The sequence below is a fragment of the Streptopelia decaocto genome (genome assembly GCF_964273445.1).
Source record: "Streptopelia decaocto genome assembly, chromosome: 6".
NCBI classification, from domain to species: Eukaryota; Metazoa; Chordata; class Aves; order Columbiformes; family Columbidae; genus Streptopelia; species Streptopelia decaocto.
This window is the reverse complement of record NC_138660.1, coordinates 56,561,309-56,585,805: the sequence shown is the minus strand read 5'-3', so window position 1 is coordinate 56,585,805 and position 24,497 is coordinate 56,561,309. Positions and strand designations below refer to the sequence as shown.

Here is a 24,497-nt window from a genome sequence, read left to right as displayed (position 1 = left end):
CACAGGAGGAACAGCCCGCCTGAAGTCACTTGAATAGTGTGGAGCATTATTTGTGACATGAACACAAAACAGAAGGAAACCCTGCAGCTGCTTGCTCCTCCAGATAGCTCTGTGCTGTTGACATTTTGATTGTCTGTTTCTGCTGATCTGGCCCGGCTTCTGACTGAGACCCAGCAATACGATCAACAGTGGGACTGTTGCCAAGGCCTAAATTCCCTGGGTGTTGGGGGCTGTTTCTACGTAGGGATTTTTTAATGCTGGGCACAGGATGATTCCTGATACATGGCCATGATTTGTAATGTGAATACGCATCAGACCTAAGAGCTTGCATCAAATCATTTGAAAAGAGTCAATGTTGTTTTGGTGTTTTAAAGGAAAACAGTTTGAACTGGAAAATAACAGACCAGTTTGGCAATAAGTATGTGCTGAATTCCTCACGTTGGGCATTGCAACACCTCAGAGGATCCTGCTGCCTATAAATGCAGTCTCGAAAACACCTTTCCTAGCAGCATAGAGTTGCATAGAGTTTAGTAAGGGGGCAGCCTCATAACGCGAGTCAGCATGGATTTGTGGAAAGTAAATCATGTCAAGCAAATTGGATTCCTTTTTTAAATTAAATAAATATTGATCTAGATGGGAGGGAAGCAGCAGACATATTGGGATTTTCAGAGGCTTTTAACAAAGTTTCACAGGATGTATTATTCTACACACTCTGCATATATGGGTTAGGTAATAAATTATTAAGACAGGTAAAGAACTGGGACCTGATCCTGGAAACTTCAAACTATGAGAGTAATCCTTCCAGTTATGTGAGCAGTTGTGGTAAAGTCAATAGGAAGACCCAGATGAGAAAAGCTTGCAGGAATGAAGAGATGTTTCTTATATAGCAAGCAAAAGCAGGTAGTTACAGGGTTGCTTTTGTGTTAACATTTTCTTCATTATTTATGTTAAGCTATTGTATGGTATCAGATGATGCCAAAATAGGAGGAATGGTTAAAATTTGGAAGGATGAAGTTGTTCGCAGAATGATCTTGGTCAACTGGGTAAATGGAATATGAAATGCAATATGTCTATACTGAGTAGTGCGGTAGAGTAGAATTAATAATAAAGCTAAGCAAAGTTTGAAATAGCAGCAGATTAATAAATGTAGTGTCCGGAGGGAGCTGACCTCTTTGATAGATCCATCTCTGAGTACTTGATCTAGTGTGTAGTAACAGCGAGCAGCTGTTAGAATCTTCTTTCGAGGGACATAAAGAACATGGGCATTAGATCAGGTTTTGAAAAATCTAGTTTATTTAAAGGAAAGCATTAGGTAACTGGGACTGTATGAGTTAGACTGGAGGGAGAAAGGACTTGGACATGAGGAGAGATAGACCAGATGGGGCTTATTTATAGAATGTTAGGAAGTGAAAGAGTTCAAGTACATAAATCTGCAGTCATTGGACAGACCAAAACTAAATGTTTAGGAGCAAGGGGCTACTTGCTGAGAACTCAAAGTCATAGATTTTCAGAGTGGTGAATGAGGAAAAGAGATTTACAGATAGGGTAAAATCTGTTTATCAAGTGAAGCCCCTTTTCTCTATTCCTGTTGAACATTTCCTAATGTTTCTCTTCTCTATTGACCCTCCTTTCTTAAATTCTTGCCTGAAAATGTCTCATTCAATACTACAAATTTGTCACTCCCCAGTGTTCCCTTGAAGAATATAGCGTGCAGTAAGAGGAAGGCTCTGTGTGCTCTATGCTGTGTAATTACTTACAGAACTTGTTATTAGCCAGCTTTATATTTAGGAATAACTGACAGATATTTCTAAGGGTCAGGAGGGAGTTTTTAATGCCTTCAAGGAGCATGTGTGATTTTATTGTGATGCTACACAATTAACATTCAAATGATGAAGGAGTTAAAATTCACCTTCTGGAAAATGAGGGTTGGACTGAGCTTGGATCTGGGCCCATCTGAATTTAAAATCTGTATGTATGAAAGAAAGTGAAAACACCTGAAATTCCAGATTCTAAACGCAAGTAGGTTTCTATTCAGCAAGGCCAAGAAAACTGCCCCCAACGTGTTTTAGGTAGAGAAAGCAAAAGAATCATTGTAGGGGGGTGTGTTTGTGTGTGAAAGAGTTAATAAATCCATGATTAAGGAAGTACATGGTGTGTAGACTACTTTTCAGTAGCAGAAAATGGTATTACACAGTGACATGATGGTGGCAGAAGGCTGAGCATATGCACAAGTCTATTATTTTCCATTCTTTGATAATAATAAGCCTTCTGCAACCATCTTTAGTTTGTTTTCATCTTGAAATATCTCTGTTCTCCAACCAGCAGGTGAACACAGTAGAAGGTTTGGCAGTGTTACCTTCAAATGTACAGCACTGAATGCAAACTCATAAATCAAGGTGAATTTTATATGAAGGCAGGTTTTAATGAAGGAAGTGCTAGCTGATATGAGCCTTGTTGGACATTTCAGCACAGCAATGCAGTAATGCAGATGGGAGGTAAATATCATACATAATGGTGACCTATTGATCATTTAGCTGATGCTAACGTGCCTAGGCAATGTTTTGCACAAGAACGTTTTATTTTTCCTGGCTTCTTTTCCCTTCCTGTTTTGTTTTCTCAAGAATGCTGTGAGGTTTATTATTAGCTACTTTAGCCATGATGTCTTGAAAGATTTCATGCATATGCATTTACCACTAGCACATTGACTTTGATTTGTTATTCACAGATTGTAGGGGAGAGACCTTTTGGGTCACCTAATAAGCAGTTCATGTTTCATTAATTGGTTAAAGTTCATACAACACTCTGACAATATTGAAGACTGTGAGGAACAAGAGCATAATGAAATAAAAATTATCTGCTTTTCACATTTTGTCATGATGGGTTACAGAACCACCTAGAGCCTTCCCAGTACTGCCACACCAATTAGTTAATAACTGGCTATCAAAGCAGAGAGGAGATCCTCTTTTTTAACATTTTGCTTTAGCTACTCAGTGACTTACTTGTGTGAGTTACTTATTAGTGTCATGCTGATGGAAAACCAGATGATCCTGCAGTAGAAGTGGGAGGATGTAGAGTCAAGGTTGAGCCCTTGTGAATTCGGAGCTCTTGGAACAGCCACACATGGAGAAAGGGTTTGGACTGAACTTCTTCCTATTGCTAAATCCTCTGCCAATAGAGAGAGCCAACATTTTATTCTACACAGGATTTGGACAGGCAAAGACATCTGCACATTGGTCCGAATCCAAAATCCAATGGCCTTTGGATCAGGCCAGATGGGATTAGTGAGAAATGTAAGTTTGCAAGATGGTTATGGTGATGATTCTGCAGATTTTCTTCTTGATTGTGCTGGATAGGCCTTCCTCTGCCCTTCCTTCCTTAAACACAGCTTTAGTCATGAGTCAAGCAGTCAAACTCTTTCTGTACTGATGCCTCAAATAAGCTGAGGAAGCACCTGAGCGTCGCATCTGCTCTGGGCGTCACCGCTGCTCTCACAGAAGCTAAGGGCCAAACACTGAAGTTGTGCTCAAGCAAAACAGTCATTTATGTCAATAAGCAAATTTATTGTGGGGGAAGATGAGGTGACAGCTGAGTGAGATTGCAGGATATGGCAATGAAAGAGGGAAACTAAATAACTTGATGTATAACCTGATAATAGAGGTTTCTAGGAGGACATCAGAACAACAGACATCACCTTCAGTAGGACGGTGAATCCTGCACTTGCCCACAGTTATACAACAAATATAAATGCAGCTACCAGAAAATTGAGGGAATATTCAGTAGATCACTTGGGACTCTGTATAAATTAGTAACTACAATGAATATTTTTAAATAAAGTGAGAACAATGCTGTTGAGAATCAAAGAGCAGTTTAGAGCAGACACCACCTACAAATGACTCCGGACACTGTGATCCACACTTCATTACTAATCCCGAATAATTCATGGCAATAAAATACCGAAGTGGAAGGTTGTGAAACAGAAACCAATTCTGTCTTTGGAAGAAGAATCTTTCTGAATAAAACATCAGGCTGGGTGGTTGTTGCAGTTTTCAACACTGCAAAAAGAAATAAAGTTCAGGGTATAGGAAAGTGGATTTATCTATGGATTTTAAATGTCTTTCTCTTGGTGATGGTCATTGTCATTGCTGCTGAAAATCACACCTTTCTTATAGCAGGGAGACTGCCAGGGGTTCAAGTTTGAATGAGCTTAAACTACTGTCAAGTGCCCAAGAGGAATGTTTGTCCAAGTCCTGAGGAGGGTTTTTTCTCTATGCCGTGGAAAACTTAGGGCTTCAGTGTTCTATTACTTAATCCGATATGTTGCTACTTCAACTAAAATTGGCTAACTCATTTATTTGTAGTGATCACAGCACATACACTGATAGCACTGTGATAGAAGCTTTTTTCCTTTTCCTGGTGACCCTTTCACTGTGCATCCTTCAAGTCCCAGGAACTGTCTGTAAAGTTCAGCCATAAGCCAACAGCTGATGATATCCAACATTGTCAATAAGATATCAACAGCCTCCCTTAAGTATTTGCTTTAGCTGCATGGTGTTTTAGAAAGAGATTTAGCTGATGTAATCAGCTGGGAAAAATAAATATATATATATATATAAATATAAATATAGTAAATCAGATTGAAACATAAATTCTGATCCCAGTGAATTCCATGTTTAACAAAGACTATTTCCCCTGAACAAAGCGGCATTTAAGAACATTAGGTGCTTGGATGGTAGAGTACATATTTATAGTACTTACCATTAGTATAGTATTATTTGAAAAAGAATAGTAGGGGCAGGAGGTTGTATTGGCACAGGAGCATTGTGCCTTTTCTTGTATGATCCTGCAGTTTCAAATATCACTTCAGGGGACTCTCAATTTACATAATGCCTGCTAGGAAGGGAAAGCAAGAGAGCTTACTGATGGGGAAAAAAGGATTAAGTGGTGCGTCTCAGTCAAAATCTATTAGTGTCTTTTCTCTGCTTTATATCGTTGGGTTGAGCCGACTTGAGCAGTCAGGCTTGCCTGGAGGTGTGGCTGGCCTAGGACACTTGTGTCCATAGAGCGACGTATGTCCCTCAGATGTTTCCTCACCCTGTGGCAGCAGTGGCTCAGCGGGTTGCTGTGTGCAAGTCACAGATATCTCCCTCTCATCAATGCATTATTTAAGAGTAGGGGAAAGTGCCAATTCAGATCCGAATGCTCCCTCTGGGATGCTAAGCAGCTGCTGTCGACTGTGCCACAATGGGAATTGGTCCCTGCTCCATCCGCTCTTCATACAAACCCTTCATTACTTCACAGGGCTGTTGCTGCTCACCAGGGGGTGGGAATCTACATTATTCCTCCTTGTCACCATTGATTCCTCCTCCCCAACATTTTGAGAGGGTCCAGCTTTTGGGATGACTTTTTGTTTTCCTCTTTAACCTGTATTGAGAAGTTTTAACTGATACTAGGGGTAGATACTTCATATTCATCCTGTCACGTTTCTCTCTATTGACTCAGCCTTCTGTCTTCCTCCTTGTACAACCAGCTGTATCTCCTCTACAGCCAGGTCAGGGATATGGTCCATGCTTTCCCTTCTTCCAGGCTAGGCTAGTCATCATGGATGCTGACATTAGCCTTTCTGTGTGGTTGTATTACTGCAGCTGTGATAATCTGTGGATGCAGGCAAGAAAGGTTTTGGTTTGGGTCAATTTCAATCAATGAGTATAGCTGGGAAAAGCAGGCAGGTTTTTCAACATGTGGGCTGCTATTTCAGACCTGAAGGCAGACAGATGTGTTCAAAAGTTTATCTGATTTTTCCAGATACACTAATTGATCTAATAATTGATGTTACCTTTTTCTTGCAATTTTTGCCATTCCTAATTTCTCTGAGGTTAAGATGTATCTGCCCTCACCCATCCACCTGTGCTGGAAGAGGGAGAATTAAATTAAGAACTACAGGAATGAGAATAACAAAATCACACTGCTCTGACTACCGTGTATTCACATGACTTCCCTCTACTGGTCAGAAGAGGAATATTTCCAATATACCCTAGCCTCATTTGCTAAAAGTTAATGGTTCTCGCTTGGTCCAGGTGCTTGAAGTGGTTCTTCCTTCCATGTCTCTTCCAAGCTCTGGCTGGCAGTGTAATGTGCATTAGCCAAACTGGGAAATCCTCAGTGCTGCCAAGATGTGCAGGAGGAATTAATTTTGTGTTTGCAGAAGAGTTTATAGAGAGCCATGAACAGAGAGCTAAAGATAAAGGGAGAGGATAATATTAGACAAACAATAAATACCAAGAAACCTATAGCCTTTGTGGTACACTTGGAGGGGAGCTGCCTCGCTATTCTTCTGGAGTAGCTTCACTAGCAAAGAATGGATTTTAAAGCAGAATTATGAAGAAAAGGAGCTGCGTGCATACAAAATAAATATAGCTGTGTCAGTATTCAGAACTAGAGCTCAAAGTCTAGAACATTTTTGGGAGCTCTGAGAGAGGATAGCTGAAATACCTGAGCTGTTTTTCCTGAACCATGACTGCCCTGTCCTAAAGCGCAGCTGAGAGCTCAGGGCTGCCCAGGATGTTCTGGCTGCTGCCTCCACAACGCTGCATCCATCGCCACCTTCCCCTGGTGCTTCAGTGGTATATGCACAACAGGTTTGGCATAGGATAGGCAGGAGTAGCTCTGCCTGCATTTCCCTATAGCTGGGGGAAATCCTTGTTAAATCAGCTCTAACATCATCCTGAGATATGGCACAAAGCATGTGAATAAAGGAAAGAACTGAAAATCTGCGAATGAAGGAATCCAGATGGACTGTATCCCAGAGTCTGTGAGAACCTGCTAATGAACAACTCTAATTACCTTTATAAATATCATGGATCTTGGGCAAACCCCCGGTGCCATGCAATGCAAAGGTAACACAAAAGTGTTTATAAGAAAGCAGGCCAAATTTCCTCCTAGCTAATAGAGTCACCGTTAAGCTACTCAGGTCTAGTGCACTAAAGTCACACAAGTAGCTCCAGTAAGTCTGGGTGGGAAAAACCAGTTGGATTTGGGGATCTGACAAAATATCTGTAAGCATACAGGCCCACAATCGATAGAGTGTGCCTGGAACTTCCCCATTCAACAGAGCATATCAATGGGGTGTTAAATCCCGCTTGGTCTTTAAAATTTGGCAGAGTCGGGGCCATACCAGAGAGTGAAGCCAGAAGAAACAAATGGGATTAACTTGACTATACTTTCAGTTATAGCAATGGAAACTCATTGAAACAAATCTCTGTCAGTGTTAATATGCAAGGCAAGGCTGAATTAATATTTGAGAGGCAACATATCACATACCCTGATGAAATGAAAGGTGGCTGGGCTGAACTGACAGCTGAGCTGGGACCTAATGCTGAGCAGGAAGAAATCAAACATCACCTTTTTTCACAGACTTTCAGCTTTAGAAAACAAAGGGAAAGCACGAGACGGAGCTGCATAAGGGCAGATTCTCAGCTAGTTAAAAACATAGCTACACTGGTCCATACACCTAAAGAAAAGAGGATGGTATGGGTGTCTTAAATAATCTTGTGATGTGTACATAGAAATTGGCTTGGACAGGAATGCTGCTGTAGAGATTGAAATCTGGGTAATGGACTGTGAACATTGGGCAATCGTTAATGGGAACATACAGGGCTATAGGGAGGAGTTGTTTGGGGCACTGCAAGCAGTAATGCAAGGTTTGGCGTTATTTAATATCTTCATTACGAGCCTGGAAAGGGTGCAGTCAGTGTGTTTAATTAAACTGGCAGAAGATATTAAATTGGGAGGTGTGTCAGAAAAAAACAGCCACTGGTATAGAAATAATGGAAAATGACCTGAGGAGGTTATAAATGTAGAGAGGAAATAACAAGGTGAGATGCAGCATGGGGAGAAAACAAAGCAATCTTGAGGAAAATAATCAAAAAGCAGCTATTTAGAGGGTGGGAGATATTTGGAAAGCAATAAGACTATAAGAGACTGAGCGGAGTTAGCAGATGGTAAATTAAGCCCAGTTTTTACTTTTATTTCTATTTTTACTACTTTTTTTTTTTTCCCCTTTTTTTTTTTGCACTACTGCAGTTACACCTTTCCAATTCTCAGTCTCAGTGTAGCGCTGTGGGCTGGCACCAGGCCGCGTGACTTGGGTAGGCAGTTCACCAGGATAAGCAGCTCTGAGACCACCTGAAAATTTGGGGCTGGTTACTCAGATATAACTGCAATGAGGCACTGAGCACCGCCTGTCGCAGACAGACCTACAGCTGGTCACTGGGGCCTTACTAGTTACCATCAGATGAAGCCCAGTGTAGCCCAGTTCCTCCAAATGATGATGATCATCAGCAAGTTTGTTGATGATACCAAACTGGGAGGAAGGGCTGGCACACCAGAGGCTGTGCTGCCATTCAGCGAGACCTGGACAGGCCGGAGGACTGGGCAGAGAAGAACCTGATGAAGTTCAACAAGGGCAAGTGTAGGGTCCTGCACCTGGGGAGGAATAACCCCAGGCACCAGTACAGGTGAGGGGCAGACCTGCTGGAAAGCAGCGCTGCAGAAAACAACTTGGGTGTTCTGGTCGATAACAGGTTGACCATGAGTCTATAATGTGTCCTATGGACGAATTAGGCCAACAGTACCTGGGTGCATTGAGTGTAACCAGCAGGTCGAGGGAGGTTCTCCTCCCCCTCTACTCTGCCCTGGTGAGGCTGCATCTGGAGTACTGTGTCCAGTTCTGGACTCCCCACTTTAAGAAGGATATGGATTTACTGGAGGGAGCCCAGCAGAGAGCTACAAATATGATTAGGGACCTAAAGCACCTTTCTTATGACGAGAGACTGAGAGAGCGGGGTCTGTTCAGCCTGGAGAGGGCTGAGAGGCGTTCTCATCCATGTTTATAAATATCTCAAGGGTGGGTGTAAGGAGGATGGGACCAGACTCCTTTCAGTGGTGCCCAACAATAGGATGAGGGGCAATGGGCACAGACTGAAGCACAGGAGGTTCCATCTGAATGTGAGGAAAAACTTTACTCTGAGGGTGCCAGAGCCCTGGAACAGGCTGCCCAGAGAGGCTGTGGAGTCTCCTTCTCTGGAGACGTTCAAAACCCACCTGGACACATTCCTGTGTGATCTGCTCTGGTGAACCTGCTTCAGCAGGTGGGTTGGACTAGATGATCTCCAGAGGTCCCTTCCAACCACAACCACTCTGTGATTCTGTGATCTGCACCCCGTGTGAACTATCAGTTTTAGAAGGCAGTGATTCCCCCTCTGGTGAGTTAGTCTGAGTACTAGAGCATGCAGGAGGGCAGATGCTGTAGCTCAACTGATTAGTCTCTGTGTAGTAATGCTGTTGTATATGTGAGGGACCCAGGAAGGGCACACACCAAGGCACAGTGATGCAGCAAGGAGACAGTTTGCACCTTCCCACGCAGCTGAGATCATGTCTGCTCTGTCCTGTGCACCAGCTATATTGGGAAGCAGCTTGGGGCAGCCCTGAATTCCCCTTTTGTGTCTGGACACCATGTCATGGGTGTTGCCAACACCAAATTACTGGCAAGGCAGGGATAAATAGCAAGCTTTAGGCTAGACACCTGCATTTGCCAGGGGGAAGATTTCCATCAACCCCCTCGGACTTCAGTTTCCAGTTCAGAAAAATACTTAAACCTGGATTTAGCTCTAAGCAGGGACTCATTTCAGTTTGCCTTACTATTACATACAGTTTGTCATCTTACTCATGTGCTTAAAGTCAGAGATGTGCCAAAGCATCTTCCTGACAATGGTCCTTTATGTTGCCAACTCTGAAGGTTTTTATAAGTTTAAAATGGCAGTAATATAACCTCACTCCCTCCCAAGTAAAAGGATAAAATAGCAGTTTTCAAACAGCTATAGAAAACTGTAGCTATTCATTTTCTTATAATTCAATATTAGTTCCATTGTCAACCTGAGCACATCTACAGATGCTGCCATCATTTGGGGGTTGTTTAATTTATTCACCAACAACAGTGAACAAAGAATTTCCAGTCTAAAAATCTGGTAAGCTTCCATCCAAAAAGAACATGCAATCATAAGTTCAGTGTCCCAGTGGGATTTTTTTGTATCTCTTTTTGAGATTAAAAGCCTTCTTATATAGAAAATAGGTTCCTCATCTGCACATCTGCACTTCACTGTAAATCCTGCAAACAGCCTTATTGAATTCATCAGAAAAAACTCAATACATAAACCCAGGCCGCTACTACTTTGACTTCAGCGTAGGCAGAGCTCAAGAGATTCTATAAAAACATCAGGTGAGATGGTTTGTTTTGTGTAAGACACTACACATGTTTTTAAGAGAGATCAGAAAGAAGAATCATTAAAGTCTTAAAAATCACTCTTAGCTTGCAGTAAATACGTGGGTCTCATAAGGTCTTTCTGGCAACTTTCCTTCTTTCCAGGGTCATTTGTAACGCACAGCTCGAGAGGCACAGCGGTGTCGTGGCATCCAGTTGATGGGAAGAAAGGGAGCATGTGGGTGGGCCAGACGTCATCTATTTTCTTGGTGTCAATTATTGCCAAAAGAGGTTATTTTAGTTGTATGGTTTATTTTGTTGAAATGTAATTATTATGCTAATTATTTCCAAATATACTGGTTAACTATAATTCTGAGGTGTCTGCCTTGGTAATTCCAGAGATGTACAAGCTGTGGGAAATGTTTCAGAATATTAATATATTTCCACAACCCTAAGTCATTTGGCTAATGTTCCTAGAACACAAAAAGTATCATCCTTTAACAAGAAGGCATGGCTAGCTCCATAAAACAGCTGATCTGCATCAAAAAGGCAGTTTGCTCAATCTGATTTCACCGCAAGAAGCAAACAACTTAAAAGGAGCACAAAAGAACCTAAATGTTGGCTCTTGGCTTCATTACATCGTTGCACAACTCCCTTATCCTTCTCTTTTCCTGGGGGATGCAGGGTGTAGAGGCCATCCCTCTGTTGCTGCAGGAAATCTGTCGGATGCTTTTCCAAGGAAAACTGGGAAGGCTCCCTCAGTTTTTTTTGGGCTCATTGTGTGACTGAGTTCAGTGGGAATGTTGTCCCTGATTTCTGCAGAGGCAGGATGCACATGGGCTTCATTTGCATCTTTCTAAGAGGAATGGGTTGACTACAAAGTTGCTGTCTGCTACCTGGACCCTGATTTTAGACCATCACCTGTGTCTGTAGTGGGTGACCCAGGTTAGCAGTGACTGGAGTTGTTACCCTTGGTGCCTTAGTGCCTGCGCTCACTTTGTGACTAAAGGAAGAGTTTTCTTTGTAGTACGCTGAGACATTCAACATAACAAACAAACTTGCAGGATGGAAACTGCCAACCATGCAGTCAGTGCTGGCACAGGTGACACGTCTGATGAGTCATGCCCCTTGGAGAGGTGCGCACTGCGTCACTCAGCCTCCTCAGAGGTTAAATAACTTATCCGTAAACGCTAGACAGAGTGATTTGAAGCTGCCCAGGAAGGTCACTCAACTTTTTATTTCTTCTTTTTACCTTTTTAAAGAGGAAAGTGTCGTAAGTGGGAGGTGGAAGAACTGAAATAACCCTTGTCAATGGGGATATAATAGAGAAACTGTGAGATTGGGAGAAATTGTCCTTGCTGGGTTCACGGGGACTGTGGTGTTGCTTAGTTGGTAAAGTTTAACCTACAAAACTCTCAGGAAACTTGCTGACTGTTCCCCCACACCTTCCCCAAAATAGAAAAGAAAATCTGAAGCTCAAAGAGAATGCTGAGCTCCAGAAAGCTCAGTGTTTCCTGCATGAGAAGATTCAGGAAATCTTGTTATTGCAAGTCACCCTGTGGGAATTAACTTATAGCCCTTAGTTTGGTATTAGTTGTACGTGTATCAGATGGTTTAGAAGCATCCTTTTCACTTTATCTTCTCAAACACTATATGGAATTCCTTCTAATTGGGGATGGGGGGAAATTCATCCCCTTTTAAGATCAAGTTTTGAGATTTTCGTGATTGTTTATTGAAAACTGAAACATTTAATCTGTTTGTGTGTGTAAGAAATATTTATACAGCATGTGCTTGCAGTTATAGGATGGGAGTAGTACTGAAAGTCCTGTACTGTTACGCATGAAGATGTTTGGATACATCTGGGAGAATGTAAGCAAGTAGGTCAGTGGATTATGACTTAATGATTTGGAGCACAGGCAGAATTTGGGGGAGTAGTGGCAAGACATTGCTGGAGAGAAAGTAACAAATGGAAAATCTGAATGATGACTTAGGCTAAAAATATCACTGGAGAAAGCCAAACAAAATTAAATGTATGCATACGGCACAATGCAGTCATGTTTAACACATCCGACACTTGGCTCTACCTTGGGAGAAACAGCCTGAGAATGAATGCCAGTATTTGGCCTCTGGTACGAAGGCAAAGCAGTGCACAAGGGAGGATATCTGTAAACTTTCCCCTTGACTCTTCCAGTTCTGACTAATTGCTAATACAATAGCAAGAGTGATAACAATTTGTTTATACATATCTGTAAATAATGAAATACTAAGGATTCTGTTGTGCTTGGCATAGACATGCAATGCACTGGCAACAAGTTTGGACCTTTTGATTAGTTGACAGATCACACGTAATGGAGAAAGCTGCTGGTGGTTTACATTCTCTTAAAACCTTAGTCCATCTGAAAACATCCCTGCTTGACAAAAGGGTGAAGGATGGTGGTGCAGAAGGGCTGAGGCAGCAAAGGCAAGTCTTTCTTCCTTCTCTGAAACCTCTGGTGAGGACAGCCTGGTCTCCAGTGCTCACTGTGCTGCTTTAGTCAGCTTAGCTCCTGCAGACACAGATAAGTCCCTGCAAAAGCACTGAAGGATTGTCCCTTCTAAGAGCACTTATTGGGCATTGTCTTCAGCAAGCACTTTTTGGCCACTGTAGTAGTGGGGACTTGGCTCAGCGGTGGCTGAGGTGAAGAGGCACTTTTAGGAGATGGGCTGTGAGCAACGATCTGGTCCGTGTTAGGTTTTGTGATCAGCTGTAGTTGTGTGGTGGTGATGTGTCTTGGTCTTTCCTGTTGGGACTGGTAAATATTGGTGGGAGTGGCGATGGGCACAGCGGGCTTTTTTCAACCCCAGAATAACTCCAGTGAGTTCAAGTCATTGGGAGGCTCTGACCTGGATGGCACAACCCATATAGTGTTGGGGGAATATCTTCCAAAGGCAAGGTCATTGGCCATGTCTGTACTGTCACAGTGAAGAATTGCGGGACAAAAGCAAGTTTTAAAGTGCTGTGTAAAACAGCACAGGAGCCCACCCAGAGAGACGCACCTGAGTACCTCTCCTGCAGTGCATGCAGGGGTATGTATGTGTACATCTCTAAAAAATTCACTGCTGACCGATTTCCTTTTGTCAAAATAGCAACCAACTTCTAGTGCCAAGGAACCTAATAATGTATTTATTAAAACAAGACAGCCAATAAGTTTGTGTGGGGAAACGTTAAGGCAGTGCACATTGATCACACTGATTTAGGACTGTGCTGCCATTGCAGTGTTTCTGGAGACAAATTCTTTGCAGCTAATTGCATTATAAATTCCACTAAATGATTTTCATAAGGTATTTCCGTAAGATATAAGCCCTTCATTGGAAATAGAACCAAAAAGAGCAGAGGAGCAGTTGTGAGGCTGTTTTTTCCTAATTAAATGTTATATGAAAGAGAAAAAAAAAATGCAAAACATGTAAATTAAATGCTAAGTCTGCTGTAAGGAACTAGTTTTAAACACTGGGACATGTTGAAACTCATAGAGATTTTCCAGCTGGAATCCAAAAAAAGTAGAGTCCTGAGGTCTTTGTCCTCAGATCAAGATGGTCCTGAGCCATCCCAGGCCAGGATTTTGATGTCACAAATTTCAGAGGGGCTAATGCTGGCACATCATGAATCTCAACTGTCCCCAAAAGTGACCAGAGCCTGGATGGTGGGGCCTCTTTCAAGAAACCCCAGGGAGTACAGCAATGGGGATCAGCCTCATCCTCCTGCTGTGGTGGAGCGTGACTGTGGGGTACAGGGTGACACTGCTGGCAGTGGGTGTCCTCGGCTGGAGACACCGGTGGGAAACTGCAGTCATCATGTACAGCTGGTGTGAACGCCTGTGGTGTTTGCCAGAGAGCAGTTCCCCCAAATACTCAGCAGTAGTACTTAGCAAAGTGCATTTTTACAGGGAATCTCAATCGTTTTTATCAAGTTGGGTCAGAAGACACTGAAGCAGGGAGCAGTTAATTGGATTTCCCAAGGAAGCAGAGCAAGCAGTGGAGGACTGAGCCCGGCCTCCTTGTGTCCCAGCTCCAGCACAAAGCAGAAGTCTGCTGCCCACACTATTTTAACATTTCTTTGGGTGACTGGAAGCAAAGCATGCCATCGCTTTTCTTCCTTCCATAGTGAAGGGCACAAAGCCTCATTCCTTGGAAACGTTTGTCCCTTTGAGCGTGCCTATACAAATTGTCTCCTTGGTTCCTACAAGTAACGTGCTGTGAGCTCATTTTAGAGGGTCGAGGCAGGGAAAGATCACAGATCAAGAGGACGCTGAGGCTCCTCCTGTTTTCATCTATGAGATGTTTCAGGTAGTGCTCATTTCCAGAGAAGTTATTTGGTAGTTCGGCAATTGGGAAGTTTCTTTGCCAGGATACTTTTGCCATAGGAAAGCCTTTCCTCCTAATTTCCTGTATGAAACTGGGAGCTGCAGCTCCCAGGGTAGCTCTAGCTGTGAGCCAGCTATCAGATTAGAAGAAAGCATTTTCTTCCTCCTCCTCTCCCCATCCCCAGGCAGTCAAGTTACTCAGTTACAAAGAAGTTGTAGCTTTGATCCTTTCAGTGGTCACAGCTGGGATGTGGCTGAGCCCTGGCTGTCCCGTGGGCACAGGGTAAGACCCTGCTCACCCAACTGTAGCCTCCTGAAAGTTGGGCACCCACTGTCAGTGGGTCATCCTGCCACTGCTGGGACTCAGGGGGTCGAGGGGTTCCCCCAGGAGGCAATTTTAATCTACACCTGCCTTCTTGCAGGAAGGGGGCTTCTCCCTGGCTTGCCAGTGGAGCCCCAGTACCTGAAGTTTAGGTGGCTGAAGTTAGATGGGTCGAGTAAGGCTAATGGAGCTGGGCATTTAAAGGGCTTGAGCATCAGTTCAGTAATTTTCATCTTGCCCTGAGTTGGTTGGGTATGAGTTGTTTGTCTCAAAGGGAAGTTGAGGTAAAGTGGTTCCCCAGGAGCATCGGGTTGTGGCAGAACAACTGTTAGGTCCCAGGACTAGTTGCCTCACTAGACCTCTCCATGTCTCTGCTCCAGAGAGGAGAGATGCTCATGCTGTCACTAAAGATGCTGTGCCCTGATCATGAGGGTGCTGTAGCAAACACACCTGGTGTTGACTCCCAAATCAAAGGAGTGAGTTCCGTGCATGACAACCATTAAAGGTGCACCTAGGAGCAACATAGGCCAGGAATGTGTATAAGAAATGTAAGCCAGGGGTTAACTGAAAAAACTATAATAAAAGTTCCTCAGCCAAATTAATAGAAATTAGATGACTATAAAGATGAAGGAGATAGTTCTATAAAATTATTGCATCATCCCCACCCCTGAAATGGAATTTCATACTTGAGCATAGGAGATGGCTGGCATAGCAATGGGCTTTAATCAGGGGGGGAAGGGGACATCTGCTTGCTGGTGGGAAGAGTAACAGTAATTCTTGCAAAAAGCAAAGAATGGGGGGGAAGAGGGGAGGGAGAAAAGCCTCATCTCTAAATTTTTATGGTAAAAGGGGCATTTGTGGTTCTCATTTTTATGTTGTTGTTGGCAACAATTGTTACGTGGTTGTTAAATATTTTTTTTAAGTCATTTTAGTTTTCCCAAAAGTGACCATGATTTGTTACTTACACTGTAGCTTACAGAAGTGACACACTTAATATCGGGGGGTCCAAACCTGGATATCTACCAATGGAGATGGAGATCAGGTAAATGCACACCTGCTCTTCCAAAGAGAAAAAGCTGCCCTTTGGCATCTGGTTTGAGAGGGAGCTGCAGGCCATAACATGAGCATTTTGGGCCAGATTAGATTAAGCGCTGCCATTAATCACCAGTTTTCCTGTAGGCCCAGCATGGTTTCATGTGACAATGACATTCAGACAACGTGCCATCTACCAGGAGACTCTGTGTCTCTGGAGAAGGCTCTGGCTTCTGGCCCTAGCAGTAGCTGAGTACAGGTCCACCGAAGGAGACCTGTCAGGAGCTGTGGTCCCCTGCAGACCAGCCCGTAGTGTGTCCGATGGACCGTCTTCCTCTCCCAGCCGGAGGGAAGGCGGTGGTGGCTGCAACAGAGACCATGATGGAGAAGGCAGGTGAGAGGGAGGTGTCTGCAGGTAGAAAGGAGTAATTGTGTGGCACCATTGCCATGCCTGTCATCTTCCTCTTCTCTCTTACAGACACTTAACAAGAACAATTTGATCCCAGATGACAGGACCAACTTCTACCCGTTGCAGCAAACCAATGTGTACACGACAACCTATTATCCAAGTACACTGAATAAATATGACTACAGGCCCGAGGCCTCCCCTGGAAGGACCTTTACCAACAGCTGATGATGGACAGCTCCTAAGGACTGGATCACTTCCTATATGATTTTTTTTTTTAATTGATTTTATGGACCAAATACTGGCCCAGCTTCTAGATGTAAATATTGTACAGTAGGGTCTTTTTTTTTTTTTCCTTTGGTTAATTGTATTTCTCGTAAACAGCACATCTCCTTACAAGGACAAAAATGCATATGGACCATTCTGCAGAGCTTTTGTGGATATTTGGCTGGAGATGGCTCTTACTACTGCAACTGTTTATGGCTGGAAGATCAGCATTGCTGTCCAAGGCCGACATTGTCAAGGAGGTGGCTTTGTGCTGGGCTCGGTGGCCACCATGCAGCAGCACATGACACACGGGTGCACTCTGAGCAAGACAAGAGGTGGCCTCCTGGGACAGGGCTGCCTGTCTGGTGAGGAGCATCCTTCCTGAGACAGGGTAGCAATGGTGCACTGGATGACACGCAGCTCATGGGACAGGCCAAGCGGGACTCCATCGTGCCAACAACTTGAAGAATGTTTTCCTTTTATTTTTCTTTTCCTTTTTTAATTTTTTGAATTTTTTTTATGTTTCTTATAAAGAAAAAAAAAAACTTTCTAGGGCAGTGTTCCCTGTATCTTCAACAGAATCTTTTTTGTATTACAGGAAATACTCTCTACAGCCTTCTTTGGTAGTATGCAGTTCAGCTGATGAGAAACAACACACAAACAAAGTGCATTACCCAAAGAAGCTTTCCAGAATGTTTCCAGTCTTAATTAAAAGAAAATTATACAGGCAGTGAGACACTGAGAAAAGTAAACGTTGGAATAACATCGGAGACATGAACTTGGAGTGCCTAACAAACAAAGATGTTTATATCACTGGAAAAAAAAATGTGATGATTGCCGCACAAGAGCCATGGGCTTTTTTTTCTTACTTTCTTGCTCTTTTTTTTTTCCTGAGAGAGTGTTAACTCTTTTTTTTCTAGCTTTGATCCTGATGGTGTCTGCCAGGAAAGGCAACTTTAGAGGCCGTGCTCTTCTTGTGGGAAATCACCATGCTTTGGGCTAAGTTTCCTTCTTGTTTTATTGTTGGTTTATAGTTCATTTACTTTCAAAGAATGAACAATTCTGACTTTGCAGGGGGAGGGTATTTTTGTAAGGAATGTTTGCATAGTCTGACATGACCCAGAAAATCTGCTACACATTCTTATAGTGTCTTCCAGTCAGTATTCTATGAAATAGTAACACAGCTAAGTAATGTGCATTGTTTGCCAATATTTTAATTTTTCTGAACAAAAAAACCCACCAAACAAATGCTGCTGCAGCTATTATAATTAATTGGGGCAGTAGCATTATTAAACAATATATCCAGCCTTGAAATGTAATTTTGTGTATGTGTGTGACTGTGTCTATAAGAACTGTATTAGTTTGATGCAGAAGCCATGTTGTCTACAACCAGATGTTTATCTGACATAACTGTTTGGCAAAAAGGAAACTTATTGCCGGTGCTTAATGTACAATTACATCCAATGTGTTAGCAACGTGAACAAGTTCACTGCTGTTATCATTCAGTGTTTCTAAATATTTATAATGAACTCCTGATGCTAAGGATTTTAGAATGTCGCAATACTGAGCATGAGATAAAAGTACACCCCGAAACGCGCATGAGCTCCACGTGGTGCCAGCGTGGCTTTGTCGTCTGCATCTCGCTCGAGCAATGTCCATGCCCGTGCTTGGCCATTGCCTTGGCTGTGCTCCCAGCGGTCCCGTTTGTCTGTGCTTTATTTCAGATGTCGCTGTAAGCCGACACCGATCGTTTCTCGGTGCTGTTCCTTTGCAGTTGCTTGTTTGAAAGCCCAGCTTGGGCTGTGTGCTCAGCTCTTTCATGTAGGCAGCTGGTAGGAAATGAAGAAAGACCGTGTTGCTCTTGACAAGTATATTGCTTTTCCTGCGAGGAAAAGCCAACATGGCTCTGTAAGTCTGTGTTATGATGGTTTGACTAGAAGGCAAGAATAAAGCAGCCTCCCATTTTTAAATTACTTTGTTCAACTTCAGTTTGCAGTGATTGAAGGCTGTAGGGATATTTGTAATAAAGTGGGGGCATTAGAATTGCCACAAGGATGCCTTAGGCTCAGTGGTGCCCGTCATTTCCAGCTGCTGCTCGTCTAATTTAGCAGCTCATCCTGCTTTCTACTCTGGTCTCACAGGGGGAACAGAGAAAAAGAAAGAGAGGGGTGTCCTTAAATAAATGTTCTCACATGTGTTGCAGGGAGGAAAGGACGAGGCGAAACAGGAGACACTGGTAGCAGGTACCAGCACCTGCGGGGGCTCCTCCCTGGCCCCCAAAACCCCATTTGAGGAGCGATGCCTTTGTGCCTTGTGCAGTAACAAGCTCCCTCCGTCTCACTGAATTTCCACGTCCCCCTCAGCAACACTGAAAATCCTCAATTACAGTAGTTCTAACAAGTATGTAGCCCAAGGGTTGGAAATTATTACATTAGACTATCAGGATGGGATTTCCCAGCTTTAATTTATGTGAGTCAGAAGAAAACATTGGCTCCCAAGATCAATCTCGCCATTGTGAAAATTAAAGCCATCTCCAAGCTTCCCCTTCAGAACATTCCCTGCATCGACACATTCTGCAATTACCATGCATGTGGCAGGATTGCATCTGGAGTTTGAGGGGATGCGAGGGAGTCAAATCTTGCAATTATTTTAATTGTCTATTTTTCTTTTTTCTTTCCCCCTCATTAAGCATTTTCCCATTTTCAGCTTTGCAGAATGACACGATGTAAATGGATTTTTTTTTTTTTTCCTGAAGTGCCACATAGCAGCTGAAATTATTTAAATGCTCAGCTCATCAAGATAGGTCATTGTTGCCATTGTGCTCAGGTGGTGGATGTTTTGAAGGCTATTGGAGGGCAGATGTTTCGAGGATGATGCGTGTGGTTATAGGTTCATCAAGACATTCCTTCTTACCAGTCATCCAAATGGATCCAGCCCTTTTTCATATAATTGGCAATCGCAGCAAGGGTCCGTAGACTCCATTCAAGCAGAAAGTAGAATCCAGGAGAGAACTAGAGAGAGTGAAAGAAAGAAATCAGGATGCTTATTACTCAATTAATGTTTGCAGGCGAGGGCAGTTCTTTAAGGACGACGTTAATGTGGTGTGAGAGTTGCATTTTTTTTTTTATGAACTCTCTAATGCGTGGCAGGTTAACGACATCATGTACAGTGATATTCTTGCGATCCAGGTAATTTGGCAGCTTGATCATCAGGCCCGTAATATCTGTTGCAGCTTGGATTGCTCCTGCAACTGGACATTAAACTTGCTAAAATTTCCTATTCCTAAGGCCATCTTAAAGTGCACTGGTAATGCATTTAGTTTGGGAGTAACTTTCCAAAGGACTCATCTTCTTGTATACATATATATATATATATATATATTTTTTTTTTTTTCCTTTCACTTCTAAGACAGAGAAGGGGAACCCTGGGCAGTTCCTGTGTTGGTCTAGAGATGCTGGTTCCCTACAAGCCCTTTGGCTTGAATTCAGGTATACAGTATGTAAAATATGACGGAACTCATACAGCCAAGTACATAGCGGAATCATCTTTAATTAGGCCATTCATCTTTCATTTTCCATGGGAGAGGCTGCGGTTCTCACTCCAGAAGGGGTGCTCATTACGGCGCTATCCAGGCTGTGTTGTGCCCTCACCATCGGGCTTTACTTGATCAGCTGCCACCCAAAAATCACTTGTGCTGCTCCCTGACAGACAAACCACTTAACCATCAAACCCCAGCGTTAGAGGTGCTGTTGCTCTAAAGGTGCACTTGAATGTTCAGCAGATGAGCCAGGGCTGCTCTTAAATGTGTGACCTGTACAGGTACTATAGGAGAAGAATATGTATTGTCTCGCCACCACTGTTTTTAATGCCTTACGTTCAGAATATGAGAAGGTTGGTTTGAAATCGGAGGAGGAATGGAGTGCACGTCTGATGCAGACAATTTGACGCCTCCAGTGTTAATCTGATGTTAAACTCACCTGGAGAGGAAATTGCTGTCCACTGAGATTGATTTATTCTTTATACCAAATGTAGTGGGGGGAGAGTTATATATATACATAAATATATATATAAAAAATGTAAATGTAAATTTTGTGCAACAACTTACTCTTTTTTTTTGTAATAGTATATACATCTATCAGTGGATAGATACAGTATATATTTATAATATATACACACACAATATATATATTTAGCAAAATGCCTGCAGAGGAAACTTAGAATAAGAAAGGCAGTGCTGGTATTCAAATTCCACAGGGACAAAGCAAAGAAAAAAATAAAAATGTACAAATCTAGTATCCTTTCCATAAGGTTTAAAAAAACAGTTTTGAGGTGAATTAAATATAATTTTTTAATTGAAAATAAAATTGATTTTTCTAGTTAGAAATGCTGATTCTTCCCTAAATCAGTCTGGTTAAGAATGATTAAGAAAAAATATTCTTGTTACTGTTTATATTTTCTGAATAAGCCTCCCAAATCTCTCATGTGTATCACTCTATTGTTTTTGTAATTATGAATAGGGAGTAATTGTGGAAAGAAAATTGAAACAGCAAGTAGGAGTAACTAATATTGTACCATTAGAGGAAAAGACATCCTCTGTTACAACGTGAAAAATGTCATCTTGCATGTTAAAGGAGTTAGCAACTGCTTTCTGAGTTACTGAGCGGCATTATAAGCCTTGCCTTATAGTCACACTAGGGGCTTTAGTACAGAATTTAGGGAAGAGAAGCCCTGCAAACCCATGGCTTTTGGTTTTCAGAGGAGTCCAGAAAAGCCACCAGGCCCTGGGAATCAGGGGCCGGGTCCCCTGCGTGTCTCTGGAGCTTCCAGCATTACCAGCCGAGGTTCTGCGTCTTGTTCCTCGCCCCGTCCCTCCCGCAGCCAGGACAGGGTGCAGCCCCTTGGAGCACAACAGAGAAATACCCGGGAAATGGGGCTGGAAGGGCTCATTTTTGTTCAACAGATGACTTTGAAGCCCTGGTGAGCAAGGCCCAGCCTCCCACAGGTGAACCTTCCCCTTAAGCTTGTTAGGAGAAAACTTCAGGTGGCTTCAAGAGCAGATTTGGGGTGGGTGAGCAAACCCACAGATTTTGATGCTGCCCGATTGCCAGGCAGTTCAAAACTGGACAGAACCCCCTCTGGAGAGGAGCCCTCATGGAACTTATCCAGGCTCAGCCATTATCCCTGGAAATTCCTCCTTTGGGCCATTTGGGAAATTTTAGTGTCTGCATTAGTCCTGGCTGGAGGAGCAAATTGCCACAAATTTAAGTGCTTGATATCATTCAATGCAAGTTTGGGTCTTGAACCTGATTTTTTTGTGTGCTCTGCCCCCAGCCTCAGCTGCACATTCAGCCCTGCTCTTCGAGAGGGTTCAGCGCTGCGAGAGCAGCGTTTGGCTCCTGCAAGTCCCAGCCGCGATTCAGTTCTAAACAAAGCTGGTTATGAAAAGTATTAACACTGCGCTCTAGTTCTGAAGCCTCCAGGAGCAGGGAGCTGTTCATTCGCGTGCCACGGAGTCAAGCAGAGGTCGCCATGGATGGGCCATTAATAACCCAAGCAAAAATATTTTTAGTACCAAAATGTCAAACAACGAAAAGCCAGCCAGCTGCGTGACAGTGTGGTTTCCATCCACACACCCCTCCTCAGATAACAGCCAAACCTGCGCATACCTAAGAGCGATGCGGTTAATTAGGAGCATTCCCACAGAGGAAGGTTTAGGGAGGATGAATGGTATGTGAGATGGAAATTATAGGGTTTAGCTTGTAACTGAGGTGGGAGAGTGACAGAGGCAATACTGGATCTTGGATACCTGAGAAATTATTGTGCGAACACAGAATGTTTGCCCCAAAACAGCAAAACCTGGAGAGTATGATTGGACTCTGCTGTCAAGGCACATCACCATTCCTATGCAATCGAACCTGATGGTACTTTAGTATAAAGGTGACCTAGACTGTAATCACTGCCTTTAGACACTGTGAATTTTTTTTGGGTACTCTGTATTTTTATATATTGTACAATGTAAAGAATAATTCAGAAATAAAACAGACCAACCTGGCAAGCCTGTGGGTTATTTCCCCTCGTTCCTGATGTGCGGCGTGGCCGGGGCTCCTGAGCAGCACTGGCAGGACGGGTCGGGTGAACACGGAGGAGATTCCTCCTGTTGGTGGTGGCCAAGGGCAACACGAAACTCACTTGGCCGCTTGTGCAGGGATGGGGAATCGCAGTGTACGTCCTCCCTGTCTGCACCCTGGAGGCCTGTTGAGGGTTAAGATTGCGGGGTGACAATAAAACCCTGGCAGATGTATTGTTAACTCCCTCTCCCCCCCCACTTTCCCCTTTTTGCCCCTCCCTCTCCCCCCTTCCCACTAAGGACAGGCGATCGGGAGGGAAAGAAGGACAGAGAGAAGAGAGTTGGAAAACTTAACAATGTTTTGCTAATGCTACTAATAAGAATAGAGAAAATAATACAAAATATACAAAACCAATCTTGAAAGTCTCAGCAACTGCAGAGCCGGCCACCAAAGTCCAGGATTAGACTCTGCAGCCAACCGGAGCTGGATTCAGTCTCTCACTAGGCCTCAGTTCGCAGGGACGACCAGCAAGGTCCTCTCCTAGTGTCGGCCATAAGCAGAAGGGAAAAAGCAAAGGCAAAAAGGACGAGATCCTTGTGATCTCCCGCTTTTATATGAAGTATTCACGTGAATGGAATGTTATACACAGTTGGTCAGTTTCTTGGTCACTGGTTTCTCGTTGCCCCTCTCGCGAGATGTCCATCCATGCTTATCAATAACTTTGCATTCCATTGCTAGGTTTACCAAAACATGTGTCTGGTTCTCCAGGAAAATGCAGTTAATATGAAGGCTTTAGCTGACAGGCAAAATTCACTGAAAGAGAAACTTGTTTTTAACAAAACCAGGACAAGGCCTCAGTTTGGGTTGTATTTGTCATGGCTTGTAGGCTATGTGGTTACAAAATTGTGTTAGTGAGTACAACAGCAAATCCATCCCTACAATTCAACTCCCCTCCCACACAAGCCTGAACGTTGGCATCCAGCTCCACATCAAACTGGGGCGGGGGGCATTTGAAAAATGGTGCTCAACAATGTAAGATCAAATCTATCTGAAATTCAGGGTGCCAAATCCACATCCAGTACCGCAGTACCCGTCCCACCTCTGCTCCCCACACGCGACACCGCGTCTGCAAGGACACGGCTGCTCACCCGCCACGGGGATGCACCAGCTGCCCCCACAAAAACGCTCATTGTCTGCAGAGACTTTCAGGTCTACGTGTTCGCTTGCAATGAAATCTTATCACTGCTCCTTCTCACGCCTTACATATCGATGTGAAAAGTTATAAAAAGCTGAGGGACACGTTTGATTGAAGGGTGATCGTAGCTTCATATTAAAGAATGTTATAGCTCTTGTTGCATTTATTAATCAAAGTAAAGACCATGAAAAGTGACAGAGTCAGGAACATTTTAGTTTATGTTCCGATACAGCTCAAGACTTATATTGAAGTTTCATACAGAAAATTACACCATAATGTCATAAAAAATAGATTGGATTACTAATAACCTGAAACGTGCTACACCTGCATACATAATACTTTAATCCTACTAAATCATAAGCTATCATTTGGGTGTTTTCATATTCTCAAGTGTGCATACAGGAATTTCTTTTCAATGCCGACCATTAAAAAGTAATTGAGAGGCACAAAATCAGTAAAAACAAACTTGCTGTGAATAAGATGGATTTTTTTTTCCTAGTTAGTTTGCATGATAACACGAAGAGGCCATTTCTGAATGGTTTTGTTTTGCATCAAGACACCTCTGCACACAATTGGAATACAGTATCATGTTGGAAACTGTTTCCAATTTCC

The 24,497-nt window shown here is 43.1% G+C and overlaps 1 protein-coding gene and 1 long non-coding RNA gene across 3 annotated transcripts in view; one reads left to right on the top strand and one right to left on the bottom strand.

The window, feature by feature from the left end:
• Positions 1-16,583, top strand: part of SEMA5B (semaphorin 5B) — a gene marked incomplete at both ends in the record, with an annotated part of 132,848 nt that extends 116,265 nt beyond the window's left edge. The window contains one exon of the mRNA XM_082056325.1: positions 16,428-16,583. Coding sequence (XP_081912451.1) covers positions 16,428-16,583 — 156 coding nt within the window. The remainder of the gene's footprint in view (positions 1-16,427) is intronic.
• A 2-nt stretch (positions 16,584-16,585) lies between these two features.
• Positions 16,586-22,899, bottom strand: LOC309441543. Of its 2 annotated transcripts, none has more exons than XR_014184416.1 (3): positions 22,671-22,899; positions 19,536-19,633; positions 16,586-18,504 (listed from the first exon to the last, which is right to left on the bottom strand). It is a non-coding gene; the product is annotated as an uncharacterized lncRNA (long non-coding RNA). The 2 variants fall into 2 exon arrangements; XR_014184417.1 differs by having other exon boundaries at positions 16,589-18,451.
• Between the last annotated feature and the right edge of the window lie 1,598 nt (positions 22,900-24,497).